Genomic DNA, 26985 nt, shown 5'->3' with positions numbered 1-26985 from the left:
TGGTTATCCGTGTGGCCATATTATAAAAGTTGCTCTTCATCTAAACCAAGATGATTCAAGCACATACCCTATGGATTGCTACACTACAGAAGTATATCGACAGACTTATGCCGAGATTGTCTACCCTATTTCACATCCTTCTGAGTGGGACATACCAGATGACTTACAAACAGTTTTGCCACCAGCCATGGAAAGAAGGCTACCTGGCCGACCAAAAAGTCACGATCGTATACCGTCTAAGGGTGAAGAGAAGAAGAGATCGACATGTAGTCGGTGCAAGGAAAGTGGTCATACAAGGTTGACATGTGGATCACCAGTACCATCACAATCATATTTTCCTCTACCAAAATATGGGTCATCATCAAAATCCAAAGCTCATATGGTGTCAAGAAAAAGGCAATCAAAATCGCAATCATCTTTAAAATCCCAATCACAACTGGCTTCACCTTTTGGGACTGTTAACTTAGGTGATTTTTAAATGCAAACATTGTATTATGTAGATTTTATGTGTGAACTTTTAACATTTTCAGTTAGGCATGTATTAGTAACTTGAGTTTGAAAATTGCTATGATCTGTTCAGTTGTTATCACTTAATAGGCAATCATCTTAATGTCTATCGCAACGCGGAAATTACTATCGCAATGCAAAATGAAAATCGCAACGAGAGAATTGCAATGCGAAATGAAAATCGCAACGCTAATTTCGCAATGCGAAATGAAAATCGCAACGAGGGAATCGCAATGCGAAATGAAAATCGCAACGTGAATTTAATTTCGCGTTGCGATTCTCTCGTTGCGATTTTCATTTTCGCGTTGCGTTTCTCTCGTTGCGATTTTCATTTCGCATTGCGATAGTACTTTTTGCCTTCAACATAATGCAGGTTGAAATCAACAAAATCAACCATTACATTTCAATCAATTAAACAAGCACAAATAAGAATTATGTTAACATCGATTAAACAAATCACCTTTTACAAATCAATTAAACAATCAAAAAATAAGAAATAATTATTAGAGAAAATAACACTTCTACTATTGAATCAACTTTTGCAGCCATACATCATTTTCACGCAGCTCACTTCTGAGATTAACCTGCATAAACCAAACATTTGCTCAAACAACACTTTCTACACATCTAAAACCTACAAACAGCAAATTATTGAATTCTAGGTACTTAACCAAACATTTTCAAACCACAAGCCTATAAACATACCAATTGTTTATGGACATTTTTATAACGCGGATGCAGGTAGGCAGCGTCTCGTATATATCGATCTAGCCATATAATGTCGAACCCACAAGCCTACTGCAGCTCTATCTATATCGGTGGGAGGTAGATACTTTATACTTCCTGTTCGTTTGTTGTGGTGCGGTCTCGTCTCTGCTAACTGTAATATTGAGCTTCTTTGGCTTCTTGTTTCCAGAACGAGTCCAATAATTTATCGCATCCAAGAATTTAGCCAAATAAGAGCTCCATCCCTTAATAATATCTCTTAAATCAGCCAATGATATGTAATTTATCATGCTGTCATATACTATTGCCTTAAGGGATGGGATCTGAAGCTCGACGAGAAGCCAATGGTTACGTTCCAAAACAGGGATAAACACCTGCAATCATAAGTAATAATTCATTCATTTGCGCACTTATTTATGAATACCTTTAAACTCAATCTAAAATAAACACTAACCTTATCGACCTCCCACCATGCAGGATAAAGTTTAGCTTGTCCATTGCCCAACGCAAATGATTCATCTCGTTGATTCTTCAAGTGAACGGCGTTAAAAGACGTCGGCATAATTGTATATCGTGTATTTCTTTTATTTTCCTTAAGTTTCCTAATTATTAGAAGACGTGACACCCACGCATCGATATGCTGTTTTACAAAAAAAGACATATATTAGTAACTTACATAAATTTACAAAAAAATAATCAAATTAAAATATAAGAAAAATATAAGAATTACCCCTCCATCGAAATAGCCATTGTCTTCGACCCCTAATAATACGCCCCACCAAGACCGATCAAGCAACAAATAGATATCATCATTGAGCTTGCATATGTCAATGAAACACCCCTGGCTTCGCTCTTGTAGATAAAAATCAACTGCGGTCTTAGCCCAAAGGGTGTTATCCAGAATTGTGTCCGGTAGTTGTTTTCTCTCCTCTTCAGATACCGGTATGGTACTGGCCGGTAACTCATACGAGAGCCAACTTGAATCCATCATGTCCGGCACGTCAGAGGGTTTCTCAAGAATCCTACATATGACGCCATGTGAATCGGGCTCTTGAATGGTGGGAGGGACCTCTTCAACGATGACAGTGGCCTCTTGAACGGTGGGAGGGGACTCTCGAGGAATGATAGGGGCCTCTTCAATGATAGGAGTGGACTCTTGAGGGATGACAGGCGAGTCGGGCTTCTTCTTGCGGTGTCTTCGCACTATTGGGGTATACGAAGACTTAATAGCACGTGCACGCCGTCTGATGCGTGAACTCTGTCGTGCAAGAAAAACCCGACGTAAAGCATCCACCTTATCGGTCCGCTAAATAATTAAATACAAATATCAGTAAATAAACAGACATGATATTTAAGCAGTGAAAACAAAGATAAATATATTTCAAACTTTCAACCAAAAGACAAAATAAAGACAAATACTAACTTCACAGTGTTAAAGTAAAAAGTTTAGCAGTTTTGGCAGCAACCGAATAAATTTACTAAGCAATCTAAGTGAAATGGTTAATTTAAGTGAAATTACGAGTAAATTTATCATCAAGTTAAATATGGAAAATCTTAAACTTACCTCGTTGCGTAGAGTATGAACCTCATTCTGCAACGATACTACCATCTCACGTAGAGCGGCAACCTCACCACTTAAAGTAGACACCTCCACACTCCATGCACCATCGTTATCGAGTAGAGTACCGATCTCCTCACGCAAGGCATTGACCTCATCACGTAACTCCCTTGACTCATCCCGTGGAGGTGGAGAATAGGGAGATAGAAGTCGTGGCATCTTTGCCGGTCGCCTATCATGAGGTGATAGTGGAGAAGAGGCTCGATGATGTGACGGGATAGGTGATGGCTCTCGTTGTAAAGGTGTATAGTCGGGTCGATCAGGTGATGGCTCTGGGTGAGGTGATGGCTCTCGAAGTGGAGGAAGTGGAGGCTGCTCATCATTCGTGCCATCAAGAAAATGCTGACTAGCTTGCCACCAATCAGTGGCAAGCTCAGCCTCCGTGGGTGTCAGTCTCATTAATGGAATGTTGGCCTCCTAAAAATATAAAAACTCAAACAAAGTTAAACGTCTACTATTAATAACTTGTTTATATATGATAGTATTTGTGTTAACTTACATTATTTATTGTCGCATATGGTATTAAGTCTTCCCAATCCAACAGACGTTTCCTCTTCCAGGAAATAGCCCTGGGAATATCATTTGAAGTTTTTATTGCATATGTCTTCATGGCGGGAAAGGCCTCGAATATCCAAATCTACAAACAATATAATAAAAAACATTAGTAATTGTTAAATAATTAATTATAATTTTGAAAACATTATATAGAAATTCTTACCTTGAAGGCCCAAACAAAGCCTGACAAAGTGTATTTCGACCCATCGCCCCGCAAACTTTTGCGGTCATCAAAGGCAGACGACAACTTAGTCCAGGTAGCTTTCCATATATACGAACCCCACGGAAACAGATTCCATGCATTTAGGTCCTCTACCAATAATATTAGCTCCTGAGGAATAGGTTGTCTGGCCTCTCTGCCTAAAAAGTCGGCATACAAAAGTAGTAGAAGGCATACTCGGACAACATCGACGTCATTCATCCGAGTAAAACCATCTTTCTTATTAAACAATTTCTTCATGTCGTCGACGTGTAAGTTCGGCTTCTCTATTGACTCATTAGGAAAAACCCTGGATAACCATGATGGGCGGGTGATATGACGAGTGTACCGGCCTACATCATCGTGTCCGAATCGTAGACCAGTTATTAAGCAGAACTCCTTCCGCCCAAAACAAGTATACGCCGGTGGAAAATGAAACCATATCTCTTCCTCACCACGTTGTATACTGTCGGGTAGATCGCTAGTCATGGTCTGAAGCCACAAATGGGTCAAACTAGCATCTCCACCCGGATGCTGTACTCTCAGCCATGGCCCGAAGAAGGTTTCTTCAAACAATTTTCTTTGTGCAGGTGAAAGCTTCGAAGCAATTGTAGTGGCTAGGCTAACTTTATTCCTTAATGTCAATGAAGCCGAAAAAAATTTCTACAAAAAAACAATAAACATACCAAGTTAGATATACCAAAAACTACACTGTCAAGATATACCAAAAACAATAAACATAAATAGTAGTTTATTCTTGAAACTAAAATTTGCAACACTGTTTTGTCTTTTGGTTGAAATGAAAATCGCAACGAGATAATGAGAATCGCAACGCGGAAATGACTATCGCAACGAGAGAATCGCAATGCGAAATGACTATCGCGACCAGAGAATCGCAATGCGAAATAAAAATCGCAACGCGAAATGAAAATCGCAATGCGATTTTTGTTTCGCGTTGCGTTTTTTATTTCGCGTTGCGATTCTCTCGTTGCGATAGCTATTTCCGCGTTGCGATTTTTATTCTCGAAACTATTCTTCTTCTGCATTACTTCAACCAAAAGACAAAACAAAGACAAATACTAACTTCACAGGCTAAACAGTTTAGCAGTATTGGCAGCAATCGAATGAATTTATTAAGAAATCTAAGTGAAATGGTTAATCTATTATTGAAATTACCAGTAAACTTATCATCAATCTCAATATGAAAAACCTAAAATAATGCAAAAATTTCAAAATAAAAATAAAAAAAACTAACCCTCGGAGGTTGATTTTCCATTTCTGAATGATTGTGAGGGATTTTTTACTGTGAATGGTTGTGAGGGATTTCGCCGGCGATGGGGACGGAAATCTTCGGAGATGGGGGACGGATTTCGCCGTAGAGAGTGAGAGATGGAGATGGGACTGAGTGTTGTGATTTTGGGTTTGAGGTTATGAGTTGCGATTACTGTGGACGGTTTAGTTTCCGATTTATTAAGAAAAAATTCGTGTTTGGAATTTGAAAAAAAAAAATACGCGTTAATACGAATGGCGCTATGTAAATCGCGTTGCGAAAGTCAGAATCGCGTTGCGAAAGTCAGTATCTCGTTGCGATTTTGTATTATCGCATTGCGATAGTAAGTATTGCATTGCGATAGTAAGTATCGCATTACGATTTTCCCAATTCGCGTTGCGATTTACTTATTCGCATTGCGAATTGGGAAAATCACAACGACATTGTATACCATCATAACGCGATTTCCAACTATCGCAAAGCGAAATGCAACGCGAATTTGCGATAATGGAAATCGCGTTGCGAATTAGCGATCGCATTGCGATTTTATTGGTCATTTTGGTAAATCCGGAAAAAATTGGTTAAAATCGTATATTATAAGGCATTTTTGGTCACTGAGGCGATTTTCTCATAATTAAATGGTTAGTTGTACAGTTACCCTTAAATTTAAGGTAAAAGGAAGTGACATTTCTTTGTTTTTTTTTAGCTCTTCATTGGGTCCACTATCCCTTTCTAAATAAATTTACTCTGTTTATGCTTGTGTGATATCTAACTATAGATATTGGTGGAATCTAAGTACTTGTGTACAATGGACCAACTTGTTGATTGTTTGCACACACAGACTTTGTTCTCCCCTAAAATCCGAAAAAACAGTTGCATCACTTCATTTCTACTTCTGCCACTTTCTCGGAAAAATGAAATGGAAGAGGGTGGGGGGTTTATGAATTTTAAGCTTTTTTTGTTGTTTTTCCCAAAAAGTGAGTTCCATTAAGTAACATATCTCCATTATTTTTAAAACAACGTTGAAAAATGTGTCGATTTGCTAGTAATCCTGGGTCAGATGTGATTTTGCAGCATCATAGGGAGTGAAGGCACTCTAATGCTTGGATTATTTACCAGTGTCTCCGATCTGAAATTATATAGAAATTCGGCCACTAACTCCGTACTAGGACCGGCTACGAGCTTTTCCCACGCCTCGTCGGCTTGTTTGCCCTGCCGGAGGAATACTTCGGTGGCGTCCACTGTGTGTATCTTCCAATTCTTCTTCTTCCTCTTGCGGTGGATCTTTTCCAATTGTCGACGAGCTAATTTGCAGGTGGTGTTTTTTTATCTCTTGTATTGCTTCTTGCAGCAATTTATTGCGTTCCCGCTTGTTCAAAAACGGGTCGGCTCTGAAGTAGGGGTCGAATTCTAGGATGCCAATGGCTTTCCTAATCCCCACTGTGTAGTTCGCATCGGCATCGAAGAAATTCCTAACTTCATCAAGCATTCCCATTTCAACCATCTTATCCACTCGTTCGGATACATATCGATCGAGCACCGGCATTGCTATGTCTACGCATAGGACGCAACATTCGTATTTCGATCGGAACAGGAAATCTTCGTCGTCGACTAAGGCCTCGATGTACGAATTTGAGCCCCCCGGCTATCATCGGAACCTGGCTGCGGGACAAAATTGATGTCATGGCATCTGAAGCCATGTCGACGAAATCTGTCGCTGTAAAATCCGCGTTCGGATGCATTACACCTAAAAAATGGTGCGGAATTCCACACCTTTCTTCCTCGGGGATTTTGTTGGTTGCTATGTCAAGTCCGGCATGTACGTGTATCTTATCGGAATTAATAATTTCGGCTGGAAATCGGGTTGCGAGGTCAACTGAAAGCCCGGACTTGCCGGTTCCGGTCGCTCCTAGGAGGATCACAACCTTCTCTTTCTCTCGCCTTGGCCCAAAGAAGTTGGATTTGATCACTCCGGAAGGTATGTCTAGTAGAGACATTGTTGTCTTACACATAGATACCGAAAATACCATGATCGTAACTTGTCAACAAACAAAAGAAGATGAGAGAATTGTGTGCACTAATTCCAAGGAATTAGTAAGTTCAGAGAACTACACGAATGACCACAAGGAGGAGCAAAGTAATTTATATAGGGAATGGGCAAGTGCCAAAGGGATCAACTTGCAGTCCAAGAAAAAAAGTAGTTTTATGATATTCCTTCTGCAAATTCAATTGCATTTGTTTATCCTACCTTTATACTTATATTATAATAGAAATGAATTGGACCCTCCAATAGCATGGAAAGGCAGTGTAGTACTTTAAGAAATGGCGAAATGGGCCTTTCTGATTAGGTGATATGGTATTTCTCTAGATGGCTATATATATTACTAGCAAATTGCTGGAAAAAAGATATGATCTAAAGTAGGTTTTCCTGTCCTGCTGCTGCAGATTACAGAAGATAAGACCAGAAAAGTCACACCAAAAAATTAAAATCTATGAAGATTACCGATTACATCCATAAAGTCAAAGAGGAAGAGTACTCACAACCTTAAAGTTGACTATAGTTTGCTGCAAAAAGATTAAAAAGAAAAGTAAAAGAACAGAAGTTTAATGGATTCTTACAGTGACAAGGGAATGTTACTGCCGCTGGATTGTAGCTGTACTCTATTGGAAATGGAGCTTTCCCTTGGATAACACATGATTCCCTCATATCAAAGTGAGGTGACTTTTTTTTTCCTGCACGGCTGATGCTCCGGTTGTTTACCGGCTGTCAAAATCGAATCATGTGCTTTGTCATCAGATTGACGTTCCTCTCCATTCATCCGATGTCAAAGTAATCATCTGGTAATTATTACACTTATACTGCTTTTGTTTTTGAGCCAACAGAAAGGTATCAAAGTTTTTTGAGGATGGAGGGTTGGGATTCAAATATGGCAAGTGTATGGTTATCGTGAAGAATCTCCCCAACAACATTGTTGCCTTACTAAGTCAACGAGGTGTGACATTTTCTATTTCAATCATTTCTACTTGAAAATTAATTAAAATGGATAACTATGTTGGATTTTTTAAAGATGTGTATCTATACTGCAAATAACTTGAACATCTCTTGTTTAAAAAATAAATTATTCTTCTCAAAATAAATTAATATTTTTATTTTTCTAACACGTTAGATATAGCATATATATCGTTCATGCATTACGTAAACATGTTAAGATTTTGATTCATGTGTTTTACATATACTCTATATCACATTTAAGCTAAATTTTAATATTAAATATTTAGAATGATATAATTGATATTCTACAAATATTAATATTTTGGAGACTCTATAAATCGTTTTATGGTTTAGAGGCTAATTCAAAGTTTAAGTCATAGTTTAGGAGCATACCATGAAATTGATAATTAATAGAAAAAATATGTGTTCATCTTTGGGTCATATTTTGTCGAGGCTTTTGGTTATAGACTTTGCCTTTGGCATATCTGAAGGGTAAACTACATAAATAATCACCAAATTTTTAGAGCACTTGCACTTTGGTTACTCAACTTTTAAAAATTGCATATAGTCACCAAACTTTTAGTTTGTTTTCAATAAGCTTTCTAATGTTACCTCCAGTTAGATTTATCTGATGTGGCACGTTACATCCCTTCGAACATGAATTATTTTCAATCCATTGTTCACCTCAAAGGAAGTTTTCTTCTTCTTCTTCAGTCAAATCCATAAAATTCACACCTTCTTCTTTAACAACACAAATGAGGTTGTTCTTATCAGTTTGGTGGTGGTGGAAGCCACAACTACCATGGGTACTGGCAATTAACAAACTAGAAGAAAGAAGAGAAGGATCGTACAAGGGATGAAAACATAAACATATTTATTCAGGTTTAGTGGTAGTGGAAGCCATGGTACTTTTAACATAAAAGAATAAGCATGAAAGAAATCCATGGTATTTACAATTTTCAATTTGGAAACAAGCTCGCATAAACTCCCTGAACAGTAATGTCAGGGGATTACATTCTTGGGAGACTGAATCCTAATATTTTTCCCATTTTCAATCATTCAGAAACCTCACAGGATTACAAAGCTATATGTAAAGGGTTTCTTTCTTTTATTCAAAAAGAGAAGAAAAGAAATCTTGGATTTCTTTTTCAACAGGAATTTTATGTCTTAAAACAAAGCTAGTACATCTGCTGCTTTAACAATTGAGAGTTTGCCATTTCAAGCTGATAATGAATGCAAAATGCATATATCAGCCTCATGTTGAAGCCCGAATAGCACAAAACGAAATCAGAGAGTAAAATCGAGTGGAATTAATGATACTACCTCGAAATCGATCTTTTCGTACAGTTCATGAGCAGGCTTGTTGTCTCTATGGACATGCACGTAAACTAGTTCCAGACCTGTAATCAAATGATCAACTTAGAAAGGAAAATTTTTCCTACTGGTTGCATCAGAAGAGGGTGTATTTAAAGGAAAAGTTTGTAATTTTCTACCCTTTGATCTAGCTGATTCCATAACAAAATAAAGAAGAAGATTTTCTTAACTATTTTAACCTCAATATTTTATTTTGGGCAAAAAGACCCCCACAATGAATTAAAATCGTTAGTTAGCAAACGGTTAATGTTTCAAAATAGAGGATTTTTACTTTAAAATGAAATGATGAGGCCAAAATACTATAAAAAAAATAAGAGTGAAAGTGACTATTCAACCAAATATTAGAGGTTTTTTTCCCTAAAATAAAATATTAAGAATCAAAATACTAAAAGAGATATAAATCAAAATAATTATTTTGAAAAATATTGAGGCCTAATTTTAACATTAAGCCTTTACCTTTTTCGTATTATTTAATTATGCATGTCACTCCGGATAATGTTTTTAGTATGAATTTGTCGATGATGAGAGTGTTGGGCCGTCACCCAAGTAAACGAATGACCCAAGCCTATAAGAAGTCCCGGATACGGCGTCGTTTCAAATGAAGTAAAACAGTCGAACGACATTTGAGAAGTGCCCCGAGCCCTAAATCACCTCCGACTTGGAGACCTGGTAGAAGCAGCAAACAGAGTCCGCTTCTCTAACTCTTTCCCGCTTCCTTTGATTTAGGTTTCAAGTTCTGGTTCTGTTCTCTCTTCTCAACATGAAGCTCGTCAGGCCAGTTTCCATTTCTCTCTTTAATCGCAACTCTTGATTGGAGAAATTTGTCTTCTCTCTGTGTTTAACTATTACGTGTAAAAAAGTAAAACAACTTCTGAAAAACAATATGCAGGTTTTTGATGAAGTTGAACAATGAAACGGTGTCGATTGAGCTCAAGAACGGCACCGTCGTTCACGGCACCATCACAGGTTCCTCTATTTTCGTTCTTGTCTCTCTTTTTCGCTTCGTTAGGGTTTAATGCTCTTTACTCAATTATAATCATAGTTCCCACCTGAAGCGTGTATTCAGCCGCTAGCATTTTGGTTGTATCACTATATAAAACTGAATAGATGTAGCTGTTCACGTGGGCTATTAGATATTCATTAGGTATACCTTTTAAGATGAACTGGTTTTGCATTCAGTATGCTGTCGACTACTCAGCTTATTGATCAATTTTCCTATGTGATGTATTATCATGAATTGGTTACTCATAATGGATTAAATTGGGTCAGCCAACCGCAGATTTTCTTTATGCAGTTAGCTGATTACTATATGGCATATGCACAATTTTTCTTCAGATGACTTTGTGTAGTTTCATTTAGGAATCTGTATATTTTCTTTGTGCTTATTTTCTACTCTTAGGCTTGAAGAGTCAAGTGACACCAGCGAATTCTTCTTGTCTATCTAAACCATGTCTATTGGTACCACATGGCAGTGTCTAATTCTTGCTTTCCTGAAACAAATGCATTCTAAACCATGTCTTTTGGTACATATCATATTAGGAATATATATTTTTTCTTTTATGTCAACAGAACACTTTAGTTACTGTTCAATGTTATGACACAAACTTTGAACCCATTCTACTTCTGGATGCAATGGTTTTCTTTGACATAACTGATCATTGCTTAGGACACTTTAAGCTATATGATGATTTCTATAGATGAATAAATACTGTGATGATATCTAACGGATGAAAAAAGTAATTTCTAAGACCATTTACTATGATACAAAAGCACATAGACATGTGTCTCTTTTGCTTGAAGTCAAGATCCCCTTTTATACAGCACATTTCACTGTAGCTAGTAATAGTTTTTTTCTTCTTTCTTTTGGTCTCTCTATAATAGATTTAGTCTCCTACATTGCTGGTCTTCTTGCTCACAGATGTACTGCCATGTCTCATTCTTTCTTTTATTATAAAAATGTTCTCTGTATGGTTCTTTTATTGGACATTGGTTTTGAGTTTTGACGTGAATATTAGGGATCAAAGACCAATAATCATAGTGGTTTCCTGATTATACATACACATTTTAGCATGTAATTTTTCTTGACCCATTGGTTTTGCTGTGTTTGTTTTAGGCGTGGATGTCAGTATGAACACTCATTTGAAAACAGTGAAACTTACACTGAAGGGGAAAAATCCAGTGAGTTTGGATCACCTTAGTGTGAGGGGTAACAATATTCGCTATTATATCCTGCCAGACAGCTTAAATCTTGAGACATTGCTGGTTGAAGAGACACCAAGGGTGAAGCCTAAGAAGCCAACAGCTGGTATTGTCATTTCTTTCTGGTTTCATTTTACTCAGTGTCCCTGTATAAACATGTTTTCTTGTACTGTTTATCTTTATATTGTATTTCCAAATTCAGGCAAGCCTTTGGGACGCGGTCGGGGTCGTGGCCGTGGCCGTGGTCGAGGCCGTTAAATATGTTGCTCTGTTTTCAAATTTTTGTGACAGCTGGATGTGTAGACAGCTTTGTTGTAGTGAGAATTTGTGGGCGATGTTACGGATTTTAAAGGGATTGCATTGGTATTTTACTGTTGTGTGTGATTGCTTTATTAGCCTGGGTTGAATGCCTTAATCATGAATCCTGTGATTCTCAGCATCGGATGAGGCTTCAGCGGCCTTGGATTATTATATGATCCAAGTGCTAACACAGTACTGTCCTTTTAGATTAACGTTGATAATTCAATTAAAATATAGTAATCTCCATATTCAAACCATCAATATTTAAAAAATGCCCAAAAATGCAATTATGAAATCAAAACTATAAACTTGAGCTTCTGGTAAGTGGTTTATCTTTCTTTTTGTCTAAACCGTGTAAACTAATTGTATAGGTTTCAATTTAGTCCCTGAATTAAGTATTTTATTAATTATCCCGAATATTAATTTAGTAATAATTCACTGTGTTACTTGTAAATTATTAATTACTTTTTTTATTTTTTATTATTAAATTTTTATAGTTTATTTTTGGCATTTTAAAATTATTTATGTGTTTAAATGCATTTATTTATTTATTTTCAATTGTTTATGAAATATTTTCCTTTTGAGATTAATTTTTTTCTTTAATTAATTAGATTTTAGGATATATCCTTTAGATTTATTTCTCTTCAATTTAGTTCATAATTAGAGCCTTAAACTTGAAATTTAGCCCATAGATTTAGATTTCTTATACTTAGTACTTTAATTTAAGGAATAATTTGATTTGGTTCTCGCATTAACCTGCACGAGGGACCATTTTGATTATTCGACTCAGTAATAGGTTAAAATAAATTAAGACTAATATTAGAGCCTCCACTTTAAGTTTAATTTCACTCAAGTCCTTTAATTTAGGGAATAATTTGATTTGGCTCTCACATTAACATGCCCGAGGGACCATTTTGATTATTCGACTCAAAAATTGGTTAAAATAAATCAGGGTTAATATTAGAGCCTTCTTTTTTATGTTTAGTCTTCTAGGTTTTTTAATTTTCATAATTTGACACTTTAAGTTAGGGATTGCCTTTAATTAACTCGCCTAATAATTAGGTCTTTAAATAGTTGTTTGATTGTATCTTGATTTTAAAATAATAAGACAATGTTCATTTATTAAGGAATTAATAGTGTATCTTCCGCGTTATGCTTAGGGGTGACTATTGATAATTCTCGAAGTAAATTAACATAATTTTCAAAACCCTATATCATGATTTCTCAAACTTTAGGGCAATGTTCGTTTATGTAAATCAATAATGAAGATTTCACATTACATGCTCGAGAGTGGTTTTTATTGGTCTTAGTAAACTGACATCCTTCGAATTATTTAGCTAAAAATCAAAACACGTATTGGTTTTCAGTTATTTGAAATTTTCAAATTCAAACTAGACTTAAAAGGGGTGAGTAAAACTCAACTCGACTCGAAAAATCAAATTTTTTTATTTTGAGTTATTCAAGTCAACTCGAATTATCAATTCAGTTTCCGAGTTTGAGTCGAGTTGAAATTTTGAAATTTCGAGTTACTCGAAAAACTAAAATTTTGACTAAGTATTTTAATAGTTTTACGATTTTGTCTCTGATTTCATTATTCTTTCAATTCCTCCTTCATTTTAAGTTCATTTTACCAAATTTGAACCACATGCTCTTAAACCATAGTAGAATACATACATATATACTTTCAATTCCTCTTTTTGATAACAAATTTTCTATTTTTTTAAATTTAGTAACTTAATTTTTATAATTTCCTCATTTCTTTAATTCATCATTTATTTTAAGTCAGTTTTCTACCAAATTTGAACCACATGCTGATATACTACAATAGAATACCTATGTAACTTCAATTCTTACCTTTTACTAAAAATATGCTTTCTTTTTTATTTAGTCCCTTAACTTTGCATTTTAATCAATTTAATCTTTTGACTACAATTGTTTGCAAATTCTTTCTTCCCATCAATTCCTTGACTCCTTTATATTCTTATCAATATTTTACCCACAAAATACTTTCTTTAAAATAAAATATTATGAATATATTTTATAATTTTAGATTGTATTTGATATATTAAATAACATTAAAATGTGAAAAGCATATAATATACATATATCTCATATGGTTAGAGAAAGTCAAAAAATTAGAACAAATCCTTTTCATAATACTATAAATAATTATAGTAAAATTAATATATAAACTCGAATTTTTTTTAAGTTAAGCTCAAGTTGTAAAATACGACATGTCAACTCAAATAACTCAAATTTTTTAACTTGCTCAAGCTTGAAATTGAAATCAAAGTTTTAATTAAGTTAAATAACTCGAAAAACTAAAAAAAATATTTTTTTATTTGAATCCAGTTTTATTCCATCGTATTTAAAACTTTTCCTCATCCAAATACAATCATCATTTCTAGGCAAAGACCTCAATGATTTAGTAATTGCTCTGGACATGAATAGACCTAAGCGGGGTGGGTGGAAACGGTGGTTCCCCTCAACAATTTCAAATCTTTATATATTTCATATATTTTCTATTAAAAAATACTTTCGTCTCTTAAATTTTTATAAGATTATCTCTCCTCCAAATTTATAAATTTGTTTTCCCTAAAAAAATCATGCGTCCTTTATTGAGTATAAATCCTAATTATATTAAGAGTATAGTTACTTAATTCATAATACTTAAATCAAGAATTTTACTTAAAAGATCCCTTTACCTGTTATACCTCACCAAGGTGTTGGTCATTACCAGCTCACCTTGTTTCATATTGTTGTGGGGAATAGCAAGTTTCATTTTTGGAAGCCATGGATGCAAAATCACCCACGTATTTGCATCCATTTCTGTTTCATTTCTCCAACCGTCGTCTGTTTTGGTAGTAGCCAACCCGATAAAGTTATCTTTGTGCTCACTGATCAATGATTCATTTATACTCCTAGTAGTCGTTAGGTCCAGCTATGAGCAATGTTCAAAATACCAATGATACTGTCTTATAACCAAACTTACAAAACAAGATTAATCAATACCCATCTTTTATTCATTTTTAATGACTAGTCGATGATGATGCAATATGGTTTCGGGTGGTTCAACGAGGGAATTTTAAATCATTCAAGACATGTTATTTTATCGTCTAATATATATATATATTTATGATTTAATAACGGTTAACCATCGGTTAACCATTAACCATTAATTTTAACAGTTAGGTTAACCGAAATCGTTTAATCTTAACAATTCGGTTAATTAACCTATAAAATGTGATGGTTATATAGGTTAACGTTTACGGTTAACAGTTACAATTTAATATGCACACCCCTACCTCGTGTCCTAAGAAAAGCGAGTAAAGGGCTCGTGTTATGCGGGACGTGAGTTTCCTCCAACGTGGATATACTTTTCAGAGAATGTAATTTAATATTTCAATTAATGACATCGCGTTATACAAAACACGAGGTTCCCAAAATATTGAAATGTCCCAAGAAATTTCAAGTATCGTGTCTTTTGGACGGACCTCGTTATTTGTGAAACACGAGGTCCTTGATTCTTTTCGAATTTAATTTAATCATTATATTTTTATTGTATAATATATAATAAAATAACAGGAAAAACTATATCGTTATAAATAGACAATACTTATTAAAACTAAAATTTAATATCTATGTAAAATGTTACAAAAAATATTGTTTCATGGTTCCAAAAACAAGAATCATAACAAGTACAATCTATTTTCCAAACTTGGTGGTATGAATTATGCAAACAGTTGATAGGACAATTACAAGCTTCAATTTGTTTTGGGAAGACAATGTTGTGATGCTGCCACGACATTAGCCATAAAAATGGATTCATCTCCGTACGAATAACTTCTAAATTTATTTTTTCAAAATTCGAGAGATCAAGACCTTGAACGACTACTTTATTCGAACAATGTAGATCAAACTCCGAATTTCTTCCACTAAAATAATTATACATATCGTCTCTATATAAAACTTAATGATTATTAGCATCAATGCATCTTTCGTGAAAAATTTTACCGGCTTGATTCCACGACATGATAGCGTAATTATTCATTGAAACGTTTTGAAAAATGTAATTCTAATCCACAACCTCATGAAGAGTCTTACAACTCAACTTCGTGTTGACGAAATTGACGATTGAATTAGACGTCACATGCACAATAATTTTTTATAATAATTCTCTTGGAAATAATTCCACAATATTAATACATGATTTCTTTATAATTTTTTAAACATGTTTAGGGAACCTTCTAAGTGGGCCCTTATCTATAACAGTTATCACACACGTTCCGAAGCAAGGAATCAATGGAACTCGCGTTTGGCAGGATGTGAGGTCCGTTGAAAAGACGCGACGCTTTAAATCGAATAATATCCAACGTGTCAAAAAGGAACTCGCATTACACAGGACGCAAGGTACGTTGAAAAATCGTGACTTCTAATTCAAATAAAATTCAACGTGTCAGAAATAACCTTGCTGGTTACAAAACGCGATGTCATAATTTGTAAATTCCAGAGCACATTCATATCCATGTTTCAGGCGTTCTCCCACTGAAAATGAAAAGGATCCGGATGAAGTTGGCGATGAACCTACTATACGATCAGATTTTGTACTATGACGCGAAAAAGGGGCTTCCATGATCACCGAGGATTTACTGTGACAAGAAGTTGGTCGAACATCAAGAAAGAATCGAAAAACCGAAGCTATACAGTATTTGTAGGAATCTCGAACAAACAAAGAACAAATGTCTAATCGATCACGTCCTCGTATCGATTAATTTTTTAAACAAAGATATTTTTATGTTTTAAATATATCATTGAATCGAATATAATGTTAAAATTTCTTTACATTATTAATTAAGTTTTAATTATTAATTTGTTTAAGTTATTCTTCAACTATATGATTTTTACCCTCCCCGAACATGTCTATCAAGCCATGTTAGCTTCTTCTTCATGTAGAAAACCAAGCTTTGGAACCATTTTGAACGTGATTTTTACCCGCTTACAATGTCTCGTATGTGTCGATATTACCATGAATTGAAATATAAGTTACAATACTACGCCTTTAATCTTATAAATTACAAAATTTTTTAGAATAACTACCCAAAAAAAACCCGCGAATATGCCTATCAAACTATTTTAGAATTTTCTACAGACACAAAAAAAGTTTTGGAATAATTTTCAATGCGACTTTTAACCTTCTTACAATATCTCGTATGTCTCGATATTGGCCTAAGATGAAAGATAAATTTCAATACTACGTCTCTAATCTTATAAATTACGAAAATTTTGAGATTAAATACCCAAAAATATCCCTCGAACATGCCTATAAGCACTTGCGATTTGAGCTGGAAAACTACATACCTCGCGTTATAAACGCGAGGTATTTAAATACCACATGCTATAAATTTATCGAAACGTTTTAATATCTCAAAAATCTCGCGTTCTGTGTAATGTGAGGTCATTAATTGAAATATTAAATTGCATGGAGGAAACTCGTATCTCGTATAATGCAAGATCTTTACTTTTTTTTTTCTTAGGACATGAGATAGTCCTACATATACAGATTAGAGGATATTCTCTTACAAATCTGGTTTGGGGTATTACTCCAAAAAAATAATTTTTGTGGTTTCTTTTAAGTAATAACTCCGAGACTTCCAAATCTCAAACATCATCCCCCACCTCATGTTCTAGAAAGCTCTCCTTTGTTCATTCATGGTGTACGTTACAACTAACCCACACTATTAGCGTTGAAAGGATCGGCATAATTTTATCTTTTGACATTTAATTTTAAGAAGAAAAATAATCCAATTCATTATATGATTGTAAAGTTTAGGTCACATATTTAATAGTTTAGAAATTGTGGTAGTTGGTCCGGTGAGATACATTTCAAGTACCGTAAGATCCAATTCATTAAATGCCCTTTAAATAGTTATTTTATCAAAATTCTTATTTTTATTTATTACAGTGGTTTTGCGTTTCACATGTCTTAACAAAAAGATCCTAAGGATCTAAACTAAGATATGAGAATGAACTGAAACAACAGTACCGTAAGATCCTAAGGATATGAGAATGAACCGTAAGATCCAATTCATTAAATGCCCTTTAAATAGTTATTTTATCAAAATTCTTATTTTTATTTATAACAGTGATTTTGCGTTTCACATGTCTTAACAAAAAGATCCTAAGGATCTAAACTAAGATATGAGAATGAACTGAAACAACAGTACCGTAAGATCCGGACAAAACATACGAGGAGGCGAAAAATATCTTAGAATACGACCGAAGTGGTAAGATACAGACAAAACACGGTACCCAAGAAATCTGTCAAAGAGACCAACCGAAAGTGACCTCAGAAACCGGGGTTTTTCGTTTTCTGTTAACATTTTGACCTCAAAACCTATAATCGAATCCCCCATGTGAGATTTTCTCTTTACCATCCCTTCTTTCCCTCCCGTTGGACTTGGAGAAATTCCCACTATTTCAGAACCAGCAGCAATCAAACAACAGCCTCGTCTTGTTTCCGTTTTAAGCTTTGTTTCGTCATCATGTTTCATACATTTGCATGCCCAATTTAAGGTAACATCTTCCTACTTGTTGGTGTTTTTTTTTGGTTGCATTTTTGGTTTTGGTATAAAACTATGAGGTACCGAAACTGCCCTAAAAAAAGGTTAGATTTCGAGTGTTTTATGGTTGAATTTTTGGTGTTTCTGCTAATAATTTTTCAATTGATCTGTTATGGTAATCTGGAAGTGAGTTTTGGAATCTGGGTCTTTAACTGGTGAAAACCATTTCTTTAAGTATCTTTTGAATAATATGGTAAGGTATACAGTTATGCGTGTAGTTGATCTGGGGGATTTTTATTTCTGTGAAGCTTTCTTATTGGACTTGTTATAAGGAATTTCTGTAATTTTGGTGACTGTTAGGGTTTTCTTGCATTAACCAGAATACTTGCGTTTAATGGGCTCAAATTTCAATCAGATATGATTCTCAAATCAAAAGAATTATAACCATGATTATTACATACTCATTTAGGGATTTCACATTGAGCTCTGAATTGGCTGGTGTTATTAGACTCATCGAGTTGAGTAATTATGAACGATCCCATTTTATGTGGTTCTCTGTAGATTTAGAGCTTTGTCAACAGCAACCATTGAGAGCATGGCATCGTTGAGCACTGATGTTTTCTACGACATATTGAGGCGCCTCGATGGTCCAAGTTTGGCCTCCGCAGCATGTTCGTGCTCGACATTTTGTTCGATCTCTAGAGAGGAGAGACTATGGGAAAATGTGTGTTCTTCGATGTGGCCTTCAACCAACAGAGAAGATGTTAAAAGTTTGATTTTGTCGAATGGTGGATTTAGAAAATTCTATGCAGATTGTTTTCCGCTTATTGTTAACAAGGAAGTAACAGAGTACCAGTGGAATGGCCATCTCGAGTACCCCGAAGAATGGACTGAAGCAGAATATTACGGCGACACCGTCGGACTTGAAAGTATTTCCCCCTTAAATTTTGTTTCAGTTGTGGATATCAGGTATAAAGATAAAACAATCTGCTCAAAAGTACTGTGGGGCATTCCGAATGCAAATGGATCCAATAGTTGGTTTCACAATTGTCCGTTCCGGATTGATCTTCTTAATTATGAAGCCAGAGACGATGATAGCGAAGGCGAGGTTACCCTCTCGGTTCCCGATGGTCTGCCGCCAATTAACTCCATGGAAAAGGAAAGGAAAGACGGAAAGCTTTGGAAGGAACTCCGAGATGGCCTCCGCCTTAGTTGGATCGTTGTGAACAGGAAAATTAAGCAAGCCGCTAACGTTGCTAGCTGGAGCCCTCTCGGCGGACAGAGACATTGGCCAACAGACAAGGATTTCGTGATAAGGTTTGGGTCTGTTCTTCCTGCCAAAGATATCCTCCCTTGTCAAGTAGTGGAGTGCATTCTTATAATGAAGTTCAGAGTCGTATGCACCGAAGGCAACGGTGTAGAGACGACTCTGAAATTGACGGAGCTAAGCATGCAGCTGGAAGACATGGAAGGTGCACACGTTAACGGACGGAACAGTTTGCTCATTCTCAAGGAAGCGCTAAGCTGCCGTAGGAGCAAAAACTACAGCGAAGTTGTGGAATCGTGTCATCTGTACTCGAAAGTGCAGAGCGAGTTTAAAGAGGAGAAGATGAGGAACGAAAGCAGGGTAGATAGACTTTGTATATTGAGCGGCATTGCTGCTTTTGTGACGTTTTGGTATGCATATTGTAAAATGTAGATGCTCTGCTTGAACATTCTGAATCTTTTCTGGGGATTTTGATTTAAAGATTCAATTTTGGTTCATCTAATAAGAAAAAAGTTGACATCTTTAAGATCATCTGATCTCACTTATAACAATTTTATTCTAAAGAATCAAATTAAAGCAAAATAATACATATAAAATTAACAGCAATCAGAATCTTGCAGCTAAAATCGGAAAAAAATCTCACCGACAACAGTAAACAATAAAAGAAAATCAAATTCAATGATTTTGATATCTACTTTTCATTTCCTTGTGGATGAAGGGATCAGCAAGCAAGAGGCATCAGTCGTCGTGCTCTGTGTCCTCATAGCACAGAACTTAATGCTCCGTTTGTTTATTTATTTTTGTAAAAAATGTTACAGATTTTTACTGTCATTAATAAAAATCAGATAAATATTATGTTTTCCTTAATTTGATTAATTAAGGAAGTAATTGCAACAAGAAAATAGTATTTAAGTTTTGTGAAAATCAATAATTATAGAGCCATATATACCAATTAATTTATACGTTGGTATTATCAGTAAGTCTTGTTATCGGCGACATTGTGCACGTATATCTAAACTGGAATCGCATTCCGATACACATGAAAATAAGTATACATTAGCTGTAATCGCGAAGCAAATCAATACTTGGTTTAATGGAAGTATAATTATGTGATATATTAATAATTTGGATTTTTTTCATAAATAATTTTAATTTATTATTTGAATAATTTATTTTCTTTTTTAATTGAGATAATATAACTAGACATTAATACAGTCCTCTCCTTAAGCAATCAAAAGATCCTACTTTTTTTTTCTTTGTTCATTTCTAAAAGGTACCCTTTAAAACCACATTCTTTCTTGGAAGCTTTTATAAAACGTAGTTAATTAATCAGTGTGTGTGTGTGTGTGTTTTTTTAACTTTATGAGATAAAAGATGTATAGAATACAACTTCACAGGACTTAAAAGTAAAATGATGCAGGTAGATTTCTCCAATAAATTTAACCTTCTCGATCCTTTTCTGGGTGTTCTTGGCTTCATTTTAGTCTTTTGTTTATTCATTGGGGGCTTCTTTTACTTGGATTACTGGGCCGTCCTCAACCTCGGCTTTCCTTTGTTTGGACTTAGTGGCACTCCATCGTCACCGTCAGAAAGTTCAGAAGCAAAAGCAGCAATAGATAAGGCACCGTCAGCAATGGACGGCTGGGATTTCTAGATGAAGGTGGAGATTCATGTGACTTTTATGATGGTCAATGGGTCTGGGATGATAACTACCCTCTTTATCAAAGCCAAGATTGCCCTTTTCTGGATATTGGTTTCCGGTGTCTTGAAAATGGCCGCCCCGATACTTACTACACAAAGTGGCGTTGGCAGCCTAATGGTTGCGATTTGCCAAGGTCCATCCTTTTCACTTATTTGAGATTTTATTTTGGTAATTACTGCTCTATCTGTTCTGCTTGCTTGAAAGAGGAATGGGGCATTGCTGTTGTTTATCTGTCATGGTTAGGAAAAAAATGGAATTTTGATCTTTGCATGCGTACGGAAAATGATTGATTATTGTTTTTTTATCTATCCTTAATGTTCATACCTTTTATTCTTGATTGGTGTCTTTGTTATTGTCTTTTCAAGTAAATTCGAATTGCATTTCAGTTTGTTTATGGTTTGGTCTGTTAACCATGTTCATGAGAAATGCTGTTTGACTGAAATTGTATATTATATCTTACATTATCTTCTTGAAGACAGATTTAATGCAACTATGATGCTGGAAAAGCTGCGGAACCGGCGCCTCGCGTTTATCGGTGACTCCACTGGAAGGAACCAATGGGAATCCATGCTCTGCATGCTTGCTACTGCAGTTCCCAACAAGGGTTTGATCTATGAGGTGAACGGGAGCCCGATTACTAAACACAAAGGGTCCTTGGTTTTCAGGTTTGAAGATTATAACTGCACGGTCGAATACTACGGATCTCCATATCTAGTGGTGCAGGGCAGTTCTCCAAAAAGGGGTGTTGAAAGTGTAGATGGACTCACGATAATTTATAACTCAATATTACAATACTAACTGCGGCTAGTTTACAAACTCACCAATAGTTTTGCTAAGCGCTCTCTCTCTCTTCTCTCTAATTTTTTCTCTCACTCGTATATTCTCTTTTCATCACTTCTCACACTACCTGCTTGCTTTGCTCACACATATATATATATATATATATGTAATAAACCGACATTACTTGCTCTGGATGCTTCTTAATTCCTCTTGCCACCTCATGTTTGTTGCAACAATTATTGCTTTCATTAAAAAAATCTTTGCCAAACATACTAGTGCATTGCCACGTTTTTTTCTTTATTATTAGCATGCTTCCAAAACTAATAAAAGTTGTTGCCACCTTTCTTTGTTTCTACATTTTCCTATAATAATTGAGTTTGACTTCAACAAGGGGTCTCCGAAAGAAGTTTGGATGACTCTAAGACTGGATCATATGACCTGGAGTCATATGCAGTGGAAAGATGCAGATGTGCTGGTTTTTAACAGTGGCCATTGGTGGAGTTATGAGAAGACAATAAAACAGTAATCTCATCAATCTGATATATGTTTTATGATCTAGGTTTGTGTACCTGCTTACATTCTTGACTATTATAGGAACATAGTTAACCATCCTTGGTTAAAATAGTTTTGGCATTGACAGTTAACAGTTCGGTGCTAGTTTAATGAATCTGCCATTAGTTCTCGCTATAATCACACACATCGTCTAATCGTTGGATTTATGTTATGTCACAGTGGTTGTTATTTCCATGAAGGGACGAAGGTGAAGGTGAAGATGGAGATGGAACTTACAACTGCATTTGAGAAATCCATTCAAACATTAGTCAACTTCGTTACTAGTCAAGTCGATACGAATAAGACACAAGTTCTCTTTCGCACCTATGGTCCTGTACATTTCAGGTTTTCCCCATTGCTTTTTTCTCTATCATCGGTACATTAGACCAGCATTGAACTTAATATGGTTGTGTATATATATATATATATATATGTATATTTACATATATATGATTTGCCGTCTGATACATGCTTTTGTGTTCTGTACTTCATATACGTATCTATTCCAGTGTTCCTTTTGGATCAAAATGTATATACCATGCAAATATATGTGTATATTAATCACCGTGGCTGCATGAACAGAGGTGGCACCTGGAAAACTGAAGGACACTGTCATCATCTGAAGCTACCGGACTTTGGTCCATTGCCTAATCAAACCGAGAAACTCGTTGACATGATCTCTGGTGTGTTGTCAAAACACCCACAAGGGTTTCAAGTGATACAGATGATGAACGTTACTCCATGACATATCAAAGACAAGATGGGCATACAACGTTGTATCATTTCGGCCCGGAAATCGGAGCTGGTCCTCTGAACCGTCAAGATTGTAGCCACTGGTGTTTGCCTGGTGTTCCTGATTCATGGAATGAGCTTCGCTATGTTCTTTTCCAACAGAGGGAGTCGTCACGCTCACCAAGTTTGGCACAAGGCTCTCAAACTCCATTGTGATGAGTATATAAAGTTTCTAGATAGTTGAGGTTGTACGAAAAATGGTTCATAATCATATTCCTGACGAATGTAGAGAGTTGAAACTTTGAAATCTTGTTCATTTGATCAATGAAACTATAGCAAATTCTTTATGAATTCTTAATATTATGTGGATTCAGTTTTTATGGTCTCCAAGAACTCAGATTAAGATTTAAAAAAAATGTATAGCTGAGCCACAAATCCACTTGAAACACGTATGATTAGATGGAAATAGACAAGTTTGAGTGTTTGAAACACTTTCGTACAAAATAAACATGATTAGAGATAAAGTCCATTAATTTCCAGTGGAGTTGTTTAATCTAGTCATCAAATGCGTATTGCTCATACCTAATAGTACAATCATGGAGCACCGAGCGAGACCCTATTCGACTTTGACAAGTTCCAAACATGGCGATTTCAGCAGCACTCAAACAAGCAGCACAATCCGAGGTGGTGAGGCTCTGATTACAAGCCGCATGGCCGTAGGCGAAGGCATTCGGATACGGGGAGATGTTGAAGTAATCGTGGCCTTTGCGCATAGGGGTGACGGCCTCCAAGTCCTCGAGGACGTAGGCCAAACTAGTGGCGAATGGATCGCCCTCGGAATAGCTACCCGAGTTGCAGAGAACAATTATGACGCTTGTATCCGGAACACTTCTTACATTACTGCATAACAAAAGCAAGCCGATCATGCCTACTGCGGCTAGTTTTGGGAGATAATCCATCTCAACCTTTTAGTCTCTCCTCCTCTTTCTGGTAACACAACAGGCGTCCTTGGACTTTAATAGGCCTTTTTTAATTTTTTTGGCTTAAAACGCATATTGGTCCCTCAACTTTTTAAAGTCAAATTAGTCCTTGAACTTGACAAGTTTCATCAATTTGGCCTTTGAAATTGATACTAAACTTCATAAGTTGCTACAAAAAATGAAGGGCCGATTAAACTTGTTAAGTTCGGGGTAGGGACCAATTTGATTAACAAAGTTTAGGGGCTAATTTGAATAAACTTATCAAATTTAGGGATCATTTTTGTGTTTTAAGCTTTTTCCTTTCTATCTCATTGTTTCTTTCTCCAGACTGAACATCAATAATGGAGATTCATTGATGTTTTGTCCTTTTGTATTTGTATTATTATTATTATTATACTAGCAATTTGCATTATGATCAAACTTTCATCGTTGATATTCAAGTATTTCTTTTAACTCATTAGATTTAATTTATCGAGACATAAGGATAGACACATGATTTTCTATTTGAGGATACATAATTATAAAATTTTAGAAATTTAAAATTAGATTATTAATAGAAAATATAAAAGTAATCTTAAGTATAAAAGAATTTAAAATTTTCAAGATACAACTCTACTTCGATCCATCTATGTCGAGATATATCATGCGTCAATTATCCCTAGGATGTAGTCCTATGAATTAGACGGATGGGATCAAACTTAGATTAGGAGAATTTTATAGATTGCAAAAAATAATCATTTCAAGATTTATGTTTATAGGCAGCCAATGAGTATATACATATGTAGAGTAAAACAAACATATATGTACATAGCTTGGAATTTTAATAAGATATATTGCTTGGAATAATTCAATCATGTGAAACCACCAAGCTGTCCAAGTTGGTCGACATGTTTGGCCAATTCTTCCATCTTTTCCACCATCTCCATCATGGAGCATACGAAGCTTGCTAATCCTAATCCATCAGTTTTCTCCAAATGACTAATTCCAACCGTGGAAGGATTGGCAAGCAGGCTTAGTTCTTGCCTCACCGTCTTCAATTTCGACAATATCATATCTTCGTATTCACATTTCTTCATCTCTTTTACACCGTCTCCCTGCTGCCTTAACATCAGTGCCAGTGCTGCTACAATTTCTTCACACGGTTCTTTCATCGATTGGCGAACAGTATCATCTTCCGATGACTGATGATAACAATATTTAAAAATAATTTTAACAAATATAAAAGGAACAAACTAAGAAGAATTTTGGATAATTACGTTGCATGCATGGTGGGTGCTATCAATAGTTAAGACTAAAACAAGATTAAAACTTTTGAAGATGTTGTACCTGAATGGGTGATCTAAGGCAGCCTTTAAGTGAAAGGATGATTGTAGCCAAATCTCTTAGATCTTCTCCTATTTCTAGGTATTTTCCCCAAGGATAGAAGAATCCAAATTTTCCATGCCAAGGTTCCCATTTCGCAAAACTTACCTGCTCAATATACACTTAAATTTGAGCAGACTATAATATGCAAATATTGAAGTTCAGATGAAAGAAACAGAAACATACCAATGTTTCGTCCTTTATCTTGGTGTGCAGGACTGATTTACATTTACTACTGAAATCAGCACTAATCTTCTTCCCATCTTCATCCACATTTCCAGTGTATTCTTCACAAAATCCTATAATAAATGACACATGATAAGACACTTAAATTTGAAACACTCGTCAAATATGCTCCTACAGATAATCTGGTCCTCGGCTATTCCAGCACCAGGTTTACCCTTGGGCTCAGCTTGAAATGGACAGACCCAAAATTTTAAGTATATGGGCAGGGACTGTCCAGAATTGATTGAAGAAAATCGATCTAAACGCTCCTATAATTTAAATAATTTTTATATCTTCGACTGATAATTTATTTTAGTTTCTAAAATTTTATAACTTTATCCTAGTCTTAACATTTTATAAAATTAATATACAAGAGTTGATAATGATACCTTGGAGAGAGACAGCGAGGTGTTGGAATCGGGAGACTAACGAGTCATGAAGTTCATCACCAGCCCAAATAGGAAACACAAGCAAACTTACGAAAAGGCAGACAGCGAAGCCCATAGCGATGGCGGAGAGACGGTCACGGGCTAATTCCAGCACTTGCTCAGCACGTAAACCCGATATTACCACCAAGTTAAATGTGAGAATGAATATCATTGCTCCGTAATCAAATTTCCTTTTAATAGCTGGCACTTGCCGAGTGTATGTTGCACCAGCACCTGAACCAAAATCTCATCAGTCCCGCTTTACTTAAAAGTTTAAAAATCATGACAAGAAATTCATCTTCGGTGGGCTTTTATTTCCGGGGGAGAGGCTGCAATCTAATTGGATTAAACACGTCACTATAATGTTTTGCAGCTACTCTGTTTTCGCAGTTATTTTTTAGGGTAAACTATGAAATTAGTAACTATTCATGTTATTCTATTTTGATAATTCAATTTTTTAAATCATATTTAACGTTTGCTTCAATTCTATTTTGATAGTCCACCGTTAAAAAATTAACGATGATATTGACATGTCACCATATAACAATATCGCGTCATCATTGAAAAAAGTGAAGAAAAAAAAACATCACATTAGTAGTTATGTTAATTCTTTTAAAAGTTGATAATTAAAATAAAACTAAAACATAAAGTAAGTAT

At 35.4% G+C, this 26985-nt stretch overlaps 4 protein-coding genes, 1 long non-coding RNA gene and 2 pseudogenes across 5 annotated transcripts; 3 read left to right on the top strand and 4 right to left on the bottom strand.

Annotated features, from left to right (window-relative positions):
• Positions 1–5970: 5970 nt before the first annotated feature.
• LOC120136624 lies at positions 5971–6971 on the bottom strand (annotated as a pseudogene).
• Positions 6972–8977: 2006 nt separating this feature from the next.
• Positions 8978–9266, bottom strand: LOC120136619. The gene is made up of 2 exons (XR_005517357.1): positions 9188–9266; positions 8978–9090 (listed from the first exon to the last, which is right to left on the bottom strand). It is a non-coding gene; the product is annotated as an uncharacterized LOC120136619 (long non-coding RNA).
• Positions 9267–9898: 632 nt separating this feature from the next.
• Positions 9899–11811, top strand: LOC120136609 (small nuclear ribonucleoprotein SmD1b). Its single transcript, XM_039152587.1, has 4 exons — positions 9899–10015; positions 10131–10207; positions 11355–11546; positions 11643–11811. The coding sequence occupies exons 1-4, from the start codon at positions 10002–10004 to the stop codon at positions 11696–11698; spliced, it is 339 nt and encodes a 112-aa protein (XP_039008518.1). The 5' UTR covers positions 9899–10001; the 3' UTR covers positions 11699–11811.
• A 6403-nt stretch (positions 11812–18214) lies between these two features.
• LOC120136647 (F-box protein At2g27310-like) lies at positions 18215–20021 on the top strand. The gene is made up of 2 exons (XM_039152618.1): positions 18215–18313; positions 18862–20021. Exons 1-2 carry the CDS (start codon positions 18300–18302, stop codon positions 19997–19999), a joined length of 1152 nt encoding a protein of 383 aa, XP_039008549.1. The 5' UTR covers positions 18215–18299; the 3' UTR covers positions 20000–20021.
• A 957-nt stretch (positions 20022–20978) lies between these two features.
• Positions 20979–23549, top strand: LOC120136636 (annotated as a pseudogene).
• Positions 23550–23759: 210 nt separating this feature from the next.
• Positions 23760–24316, bottom strand: LOC120136599 (antifungal protein ginkbilobin-like protein). The gene has a single exon (XM_039152580.1). The coding sequence runs from the start codon at positions 24290–24292 to the stop codon at positions 23888–23890; it is 405 nt and encodes a 134-aa protein (XP_039008511.1). The 5' UTR covers positions 24293–24316; the 3' UTR covers positions 23760–23887.
• A 762-nt stretch (positions 24317–25078) lies between these two features.
• Positions 25079–26562, bottom strand: LOC120136589 (aluminum-activated malate transporter 14-like; the record flags this gene model as incomplete). Its single annotated transcript, XM_039152572.1, has 4 exons — positions 25079–25494; positions 25640–25783; positions 25862–25974; positions 26290–26562. Coding segments are annotated over 4 exons (860 nt in total), but the record flags the coding sequence as incomplete, so codon positions are not given.
• Positions 26563–26985: the final 423 nt, after the last annotated feature.

The sequence above is a fragment of the Hibiscus syriacus genome, unplaced genomic scaffold (assembly GCF_006381635.1).
Source record: "Hibiscus syriacus cultivar Baekdansim isolate YM2019G1 unplaced genomic scaffold, ASM638163v2 tig00001849_pilon, whole genome shotgun sequence".
NCBI classification, from domain to species: Eukaryota; Viridiplantae; Streptophyta; class Magnoliopsida; order Malvales; family Malvaceae; genus Hibiscus; species Hibiscus syriacus.
The sequence above is the reverse complement of the archived record's forward strand: the minus strand, read 5'-3'. Positions and strand labels throughout refer to the sequence as shown.

Excerpts from the sequence above, each read along its gene's own strand:
- LOC120136609 (XM_039152587.1), top strand. Across the intron at positions 10,208-11,354 it reads CGTTCACGGCACCATCACAG|GCGTGGATGTCAGTATGAAC; the intron begins GTTCCTCTATTT and ends TGTTTGTTTTAG. Across the intron at positions 11,547-11,642 it reads GCCTAAGAAGCCAACAGCTG|GCAAGCCTTTGGGACGCGGT; the intron begins GTATTGTCATTT and ends TTCCAAATTCAG.
- LOC120136599 (XM_039152580.1), bottom strand. The coding sequence starts at position 24,292 with ATGGATTATCTCCCAAAACTAGCCGCAGTAGGCATGATCGGCTTGCTT.